Source organism: Anguilla anguilla, chromosome 17 (genome assembly GCF_013347855.1).
Source record: "Anguilla anguilla isolate fAngAng1 chromosome 17, fAngAng1.pri, whole genome shotgun sequence".
Classification (NCBI taxonomy): Eukaryota; Metazoa; Chordata; class Actinopteri; order Anguilliformes; family Anguillidae; genus Anguilla; species Anguilla anguilla.
In genome coordinates this window covers 29,089,484-29,097,969 of record NC_049217.1, presented here as the reverse complement: position 1 = coordinate 29,097,969, position 8,486 = coordinate 29,089,484, and the positions used below count along the sequence as shown (strand labels likewise).

Sequence of the window (8,486 nt, the reverse complement as noted above, 5' to 3'; positions counted from 1 at the left end):
CATGAAGAAGTACGACCACCACATCGCCGACCTGCGCAAGCAGCTGGCCGGGCGCTACTCAGGGGTGGAGAAGGTACGGCTCCGTTTAGGGTGAACCCCCCCCCCCCCCCCCCACCGGCCAACGCACGCATCACTACTGCCTGCCTCCGCCTGCTTCTCCCAGTCATTCTGAGTTAGAGTCAGTCAGGCCAGTGTATCACGAGGATGAATCACCTGCTTTGTGCTCATGCATGCTGTTATGCTCTTCATTTTATATGCAGCAGCTTGCTGTTTTTGTCCTTAAAATTACCCTTTGACGAATTCCATATCAGCCGGACGTTATCTTCATCGTTATCCCCCCCCCCCCCCCCCCCAGGCCCGCAGGGCGCTGGCCGATCGGCAGAAGGACCTGGAGGTGAAGACCCAGCAGCTGGAGATCCGCCTCAGCAACAAGACCGAGGAGGACATCAAGAAGGCGCGCAGGAAGTCCACACAAGCAGGTCAGAGGTCAGAGGTCGCCTCGCAGGGTCAAGGGTCTCAGAAGCGTTTGGGGCGGTTTGAGGCCCCCTGTGTTCTGCCCTGGTTGGGTAGCAAGGCTTTGGGTCTCTAATGATTCCCCCTGGGTTGGGTAGTGAGGCTTTGGGTCTCTGATGATTCCCACCGGTAGGATAGCAAGGCTTTGGGTCTCTGATGATTCCCCCTGGGTTTGGTAGAGAGGCTTTGGGTTGCTGATGAGTCAGTTTTAAATGGTTAGACTGAAGCCTTCCTGTCCGTTCAGTTTAACAGTGGCCGGTAAAGGCCTTTAACGCCAAGCACGCAGTAAATCGGATGTCTTGTTACCACTGGAAGATTTTTTTATTTTTTTTGACTCGGCGAAGTCTGACCAGCTGCCCGCGTGTTTTCTGTCAAGTCTCAGTCAGCTGCACCTCGGTTCATCTCTGAGGCACAGAACATGTTCTCCATGGACCTAACAGCCTGGACGGGATTTCACACCTGTTTGGAAATCCAAGAGCCCGTCCTCGTATGCGCCCGAGAGTCCGTAAATACTCTCGCTGTTGTTTAAAGTGCTTTTTGAGACTTGCCGCAGCGTTGCAACAGCTCCACAGGATTATTATTCACTGCAGTGTTGTAATGGATCCAGGCTCGCTTTGGGATGGAGTGTAAATGGATTAAAATTTTTTGGGAAGCACGCCGGCAGACTCTCAGAAACAAAAACATCCCTGTGGTCGCGGTGTTGTGCTCAGACAGTGTTGAGCAATGAAAAACACCTTGGTGACAAAGGTAAGGATCTTACTCAACCGAACCACAGGGTGTGTTCCTTTAATCCAGCCCCTGAGTGCTAATCTTCTGGCTGCGGTGGCTAACAAAGCATGAACATTACATTGCATTACATCACAGGCATTTAGCAGACGCTCTTTTCCAGAGTGACTTACACAACTTTTTACATAGCATTTACATTCCATCCATTTATACAGCTGGATGTGTACTGAAGCAATGCAGGTTAAATACCTTGCTCAAGGGTACAATGGCAGTTGGCCTAGCTGGGAATCGAACCTGACCGACCTTTAGGTCACAAGACTAGTTCCTTACCCGTTATACTACACTGGCACCCCTACGCCATATCCCATCAAGGGGTTGCAGGTTTGAACGCGCAATCTGACTGGTCTGTTCGGGTACAAGACACCCCTGACCGAAATGGAATGCCCGTTTTTCCAAACCCTGAGAAAGTCACCCATTGGTGTGGGGGGCCTGTGGAGGGGTGTTGACGTGGTCATTTTATGGCCCTTCACTAATGCATGCAGGGAATTTCGCCATGTTCCCAGGGGGTGAGGGGGGCAGGAGGGAGAGAACTTGGGAAGAGAACTTGAGTTGCAACAGTTAATAAGTATCTTCTGGCCAATGCAAGGAATTCACATTTCTCTCAAGAGTGTTTCAACAGCCATGCCATCACTACGCAGACCACGTAGCTCACAGCAAGAGGCTTCACAGCTTTCCCCATGGTGCCGTGTTGGCTTGGAGAAAACATCCCAGATATATTACTTGTTCTTGTCCCCCTGAGAGGCAATAAGTCGGGGGGTCAGTTCATTTTCAGATGTAAGTCACGGCTAAATTAACAGTTGGCTTATGTTCCATTGTTACCCAAGCCCACATGATTTGCAGCCCTCTTTCATCAAATGATGGTGATAACCAGTTGATGGCCTTCCGTTGCTATGGGATACGGAATGTTCTCCTCTGTCACTCCTCATTTTAGCCCCGCAACCAGAGCGACTATCCGGGCTGGTCCTCAAATAAGCACAGGGCCTTCAGCCTGTGCTGGATTCCCTTTTACCGCCCAGCCAGACCACAGGGTGGGAAGGACTGACCGTCAGAGAAAAAGTGATCGTTGCAGTGATGGGATCCGTCGACCAGATATGATAATATGATAGAACATTACAAATTGGACACGGGCTGCAAAAATACCGTGGGGAAGGAGCCGGTGGTGCTAGTGGTCTTTGGCGCTATCTACTGGATGGCTGCAGTATTGCTTTTGAGTATGTGGACAGGGAGCTTTAGTGAAATTTTATTCATGTCCCTGTCTGTTTACATCCACTCCGACTTGAGTGTGTTTTCATCTAACTTCAGTATAACTGCAGAAAAACTTTGAGGAACGAATGGTTTTATATCCGAATTAAATGTACATTTTTGAGAATTCCTTATAAACATAGGGCTAATGTCATATGGCAATGTAGGATGCATAGTGAGGTGCCCTTCTCTATACATTATCACAAATACTGCTGACTCATTTGTGCTTGTGTGTTTAAGAGAAGCTTGACTGCGATGGACCCAAACTGCTGCTTTTCTGTCATCGGTGTGGTGATGCTATGCAGTAACCAGCCTGCTGTCTCTCTCTATGGCATACAGTAACCAGCCTGCTCTCTCTCTATGGCATACAGTAACCAGCCTGCTGTCTCTCTATGGCATACAGTAAACAGCCTGCTGTCTCTCTATGGCATACAGTAACCAGCCTGGTGTCTCTCTATGGCATACAGTAACCAGCCTGCTGTCTCTCTCTCTACCCCAGGCGACGAACTGATGCGCTGTGTGGACCTTTACAACCAGGCCCAGTCCAAATGGTTCGAGGAAATGGTCACCACCAGCTTGGTACTGAAAGCCATCTCCCTCTTCGATTTCACAGACCAACCCTCAGCAGTTATTCAGAGCCGCCTGTCACAGTAGTTAGCTGGGTTTGCAGGTTCAAATCCCACGCACCCTATTTCTATACTCTTAAACAGGGGCTGAACTTCCCACTGTGTAAACAGACTGTATTAAAGAATGTGTTGAGCGTTGAATGTCACAATGGTGTTAAGTGCTGGGTACTGTCTGTTGCCCTGGACATGGACTCAGATCCTGGGGGAGATGAGGAGGACGAGGGGATGGGGGGCACACACCCCCCTAGCTTTGGGGAAAGTTCAAATGTCTTCCCCCCCCCCCCCCCACCAATCTTATCATGTTGTATTGAGTTGTGACATTAGTGCCCCATCACCTAAACAAAAACCTAAAGAAAAAGATTAGGATTTTTGCTCTTTGAGTTGAAATGAGATCTATGTCTTTGACCCTGGAAAACATGCCTGCTAATTATGTCACACGTGCCTCGACAAAAATTTTGAGTGTGCTAAATATGAGGTGGTGGAGCTGCCCTACACCCTGCACAGTGTGTAATGATCCCGCCGTTTCTCCCCCCCCCCACCCCCCCCCTTCGTTCACTGGCAGGAGTTGGAGAGGCTGGAGGTGGAGCGGGTGGAGATGATTCGGCAGCACCTGCGGCAGTACACCACGCTGCGGCACGAGACAGACATGTTCAACCAGAGCGTAAGGGCCCCGCCCCGCCCCGCCACCCCACACCCCCACCTCGCTGCCCCACCCCCCCGCCCCATCCCATGGATTTCCGCGACGCGTTCGCCAACGTAAAAAAAACGAGAGCTCGTGTGGTTTAAGAGCGAGCCCCCGCTCGGCCCTGCTGCGTCGAGCGTCGCGTCCGCTGCCAAACTCACCGAGAGGCTTGGAGCTTAGTTCCCCTGGCAGTGCGGTCAGCAGAAACAGAAGCTACACACACAGTTTGCCTGTTAAGCCGTCAGCAAAGAAGGCTGTGTCAGCGGTACCGGAGATGCAGTGGATTGTTGGTGACTGATACCAGTAAAACTGCACGGTCTTAGCAGGGCTCAACGTTGTGCTCAACCAATGCAGTTGTATTCACTTCGTAAACAGCATAAGAAATCTGATGATGAGAACGGGTCATTTTTGCGTATCCTTTCCTAGGGCAGGGATCCAATCCGTGCGTTTGTAAAAATCAGCTTGCACCCGTAGCTCATTAGTCCACCGTGGCAAAGCGCAGGGCACTGCTGGGCTGTAAGCCGCTGTTGGACAATAAACAACAGCTAAATATGCTGGGCCCCAGCCTCACCTCATCTCTCACTAATGCTGCGATTAGCCTCTTTAGGACGGTGCAGGGATTACAGCTTGTGTGCGTTATTATAACGTGTGTGCTTATGTGCACAGAAGTTATTATAAAGTGTGTGTGCTTATGTGCAGAGAAGTTATTATAACGCGTGTGTGCTTATGTGCACAGATGCTATTATAACGCATGTGTGCTTATGTGCACAGAAGTTATTATAACGCGTGTGTGCTTATGTGCACAGATGCTATTATAACGCGTGTGTGCTTATGTGCACAGAAGTTATTATAATGCGTGTGTGCTTATGTGCACAGATGCTATTATAACGTGTGTGCTTATGTGCACATTACATTTATTTAGCAGACGCTTTTATCTAAAGCGACGTTCAGAAGTGCATATCATAGTTATTGAAATTACTACAAAACACAGGTTCGATAAGGTACAGAATATGCACAGAATACCATACCCAGGATGAGAAAGCTGGTTTCTGTGAATGTCAAAAAGCAAAATGTCCAAAAAAAGAAGTTAGTGTTTGATTGTTTCACATTATGTCTTTCGGTGCGGCATCCCGTCACTTGTGCTGTGTGATTGGAGGAGAGGTTGGCTCGGAGAAGGGTGTGTGTGTGTGCGTGTGCAGTGTGCAATGTGCAAGGGGTGTGTGGGTCTGTGGAGGTCAGTACGATCGTGCATGCGTGTGTATCAAGCCCAGTTTTATCGCTGTCATATGACAACACCGGCTTCCATCCTGCAGTATGTGTGCGTGTCCATTCACCATTCACAGACTGTGGAGCCTGTGGTACAGCAGTAATGTGTGTGTGTGTGTGTGTGTGTGTGCGTGTTTGCCATTCACAGACTGTGGAGCCGGTGGTCCAGCTGCTCCAGACTGTGGACCCAGCCAAAGACAGAGAGCTGTGGGTGAAGGAACACAAGACCGGGGAGGTCCGCCCTGTGGACATGGACATCTAGTCAAGGTCCGCCTCGTCCATCCTGCAACACCAGAGGGCGCTCTCTCTCTCTCTCTATCAGAGACCGTATGCCTGATCTCACCAGGGCAGGGAGGGGAGGGAGGGCAGGAACATCACCTCCTACACTCACAGAGCCCCGAGCCTGTCAGTATGAGACAGGAGAACCCACCTAGTGGAGAGTACGAGAGAATGAAATCTTCTACAGCGCGCTCACAGGCTGCTGTTCGGTCTGTGTCTCGGTCTAGAACATTCCTTTAAGGCGGGGATAGTGGAGACTGTTAACTCTGAGGTTCACAGGCGTTCATGCGTTGAGAAAATCACTCCCATTACTGCCCTTGCCTGACCTTGTTAAGAGACTGTCCATTGACATGTACACATGTGAATTTGTTCAAATTGTTTAATTTTGAGTTTTTTTTTTTTTTTTTTAATAAACTGTCACAAGTTTGTCTTATGTGTAAGAGCACAAATCACCAGGAACAAAAAAAAAAGTTATCACGAGAGTCATTTCATCACACATGCCCTACCCCCACTCAGTCCTCTGACAGCATCTAATTTTCATCGCCTCAGAAAAATATTTATTTGTTGTCATGACAACATCGGAATTTTAAGACATCATCTCCAACCATGTCCAAGAAAGAGTCTGCAGTTAAATGTCTAAATATCGGAAGGAAGATGCAAATTAATTTATTCTTATAATGTGTATATTTTCACACTTCTGTAGTCAGATTTTACAGTTCATTAGGCATATTTTAGGACATGAAGATATTTAAATGGCAATTAAAAATATATAAATATGTATGATATATAATAATCTTCAGAGACACACAGTGCCCAGGATGTATGGGTCCATGGAGGCCATCTGTGAAGACGGCTAAGCGGACATTCCTGACATAATCACATGCCAAACACGCTTAGACATTAATGCATGTAATTTTTTAATTCCTCTGCAGACTCTGTTTGATGTGGCTCATTACAGGGTAAGCTCATATAGCATTTTAATAAAACTCAGCGAGTTTTCTTTTTAGTCTTCTCTGCGAACTGACTGTTACAGTGGCAACGCAGATCCTACAACACAGAGCGGAGGCCATCTTCCATGGGCGCACAGTGATGATGTCACAGTAGATTCTGTGACATCGTCTGGTAGATCATGCAAAGGGAAAACATCCCAGAGTTCCTCTGATGTTTGGTGCTTGGGTTGCCACGACACTATTGTAAATACTTTTTTTCTTTTTTTTCTTTTTTTTTTTTAATCATTCAGTTTGCAGGCAGTTAATGTTTCGGCGTTGACGTTTTTGGCTAAGATGGATGTCAGGCCTCTGGCTTATGTTTGACATAACTTTATTTTGTACTTCCCGATGCTAAAACTAAGCGTAGTAATCTGCGTTAGCGGTTCAGACTTCAGCAGTTTGGAGCAGAATGCATGTTAGCCGATGTCTGTGACTGAACCGCATAGTCAGTTTGTATTCACCAGCAAAGAAACTTCACCTAACTGCCAACCAAATTTAAATTTAAATTGCCTGTTAAACTTAATTACATTACATTACATTACAGGCATTTTGGCAGACACTCTTATCCAGAGTATTGACCAGTACTAATGACCAGTATTGTTTATGGCAACTGTGGTTCAGACTCTGAGAAGTCAAATGAGAATGTGACCAGAGAGATTACGGAAGTACTTAAGACAAAGGCCAGATGTGCTCAGTTCAGTTTACTATGTTTTCTTTTGGGTGGTTTCTCCCAAGAACGCGTGATTTAGTCAAATTGAAACAGAGGCAACATGCAGCATGCATGAATAAAATAATGTAATGTTGCTGACAGTTGTAGGAAGTTTGGAAATTATTTGTACATGGAAAGGTGACCTTTGGTTAAGCTTGCAAATATACCAAAAGAGAAAGGTACAGATGTGACATTAAAGTTATTTTACATAATACTTATTTTTATACAAAGCCTAGTATATACCATAAGCATTTATTTTATCTTATTTCTCAGAATAACTTTTTTTTTTTTTTTGCATGTACCAACTATTATTACTCATTAGACATTAAACATATTTTTTGCAAGAATATTCAAAGCAATGTAGATATAAATGTTCACGTTCAAAGGGTGTATTGTAACTTAATGTAAATTTGTGGAAAGTGTAATTTTGCTATCTGGGGTATGTGACAGCAGCACTGAAATTCAATAGCTATTTGGTGGTTGTTTTGCATTAATATGAGATATGTATTAAATCGGATGTTAAAGGATTTCTATGTGCGTTTTCGTGCCGTTTTTGTAAATAATACTGATAATATGTTTCTGCGTGTCAATATATTAGCATGATGTCTGTGTTTTGCGTTTCACACAATTTACTAGGAATATCTATATAGGGACAGCGCTAAGTATTCTGTATGGTTTTCATAATGTTAGAGAATAGGATTTTTAAAATTTAAATAAATGCTTTCCATCCTGGAAAAAAATTTAAATAGCCATTGAAACAGTAATGTTGCAAGTGGTCAAGGGGCAGTGCTTTTACAGGCACTGACTCTGCTTTAGTCGCTTGTGACAATAAAATATTTTTTTTAATTAATATTATCAGCCATAAAATGTAAAATGTTTGTCCATTGACCACCTAAGTTCCAAGGTGAAATATTGGAAAGGCAAAAAGCATTTAGTCAATGGATCCTAGTCTTGGTATTTTTCCCATTTAAAAACTTGGTAGTATTTGATTTCATTATTTTTCTTCATTTATTTGCTGCTTCTTTGTAGTGTGTGTTTGACTCGTACAGTAGGGCTCTCCCTTGGATCATGAGCCAGTGTTCTCCTTGTTTTTGAGCTTCTTGGATTTTAAGAAATCTCTTGAATTTTTGCGAATGATTTTTTTTCGGCCACCTGTACCCTCTACCTTTATCAGTTATTCTGCATCTCAAGCATATGTTTTATCCATTAAAGGCATCTATTTGCTGCACTGACACATTTATCCAGCTAATACAGCTCACATTTTGAAATGGTATCTATTCTACCCATTACATGGCTCCAGAGGTAATTGAATCGGTCTAGTTAAGTGGCCTGCTCATAATTACATTACATTACATTACATTACAGGCATTTAGCAGACGCTCTTATCCAGAGCG

General features: G+C 45.3%; 1 protein-coding gene across 1 annotated transcript in view; it reads left to right on the top strand.

The window, feature by feature from the left end:
- The window catches only part of gas7a (growth arrest-specific 7a), a 19,596-nt gene extending 11,975 nt beyond the window's left edge, over positions 1-7,621 (top strand). Inside the window, exons 6-10 of the mRNA XM_035397035.1 lie at positions 1-73; positions 356-479; positions 3,041-3,120; positions 3,730-3,828; positions 5,264-7,621. The exon at positions 1-73 is cut by the window's left edge and continues 56 nt beyond it. Of these exons, the coding sequence (XP_035252926.1) occupies positions 1-73; positions 356-479; positions 3,041-3,120; positions 3,730-3,828; positions 5,264-5,377 (490 nt within the window). The 3' untranslated portion in view covers positions 5,378-7,621. The remainder of the gene's footprint in view (positions 74-355; positions 480-3,040; positions 3,121-3,729; positions 3,829-5,263) is intronic.
- The last annotated feature ends 865 nt before the right edge of the window (positions 7,622-8,486 follow it).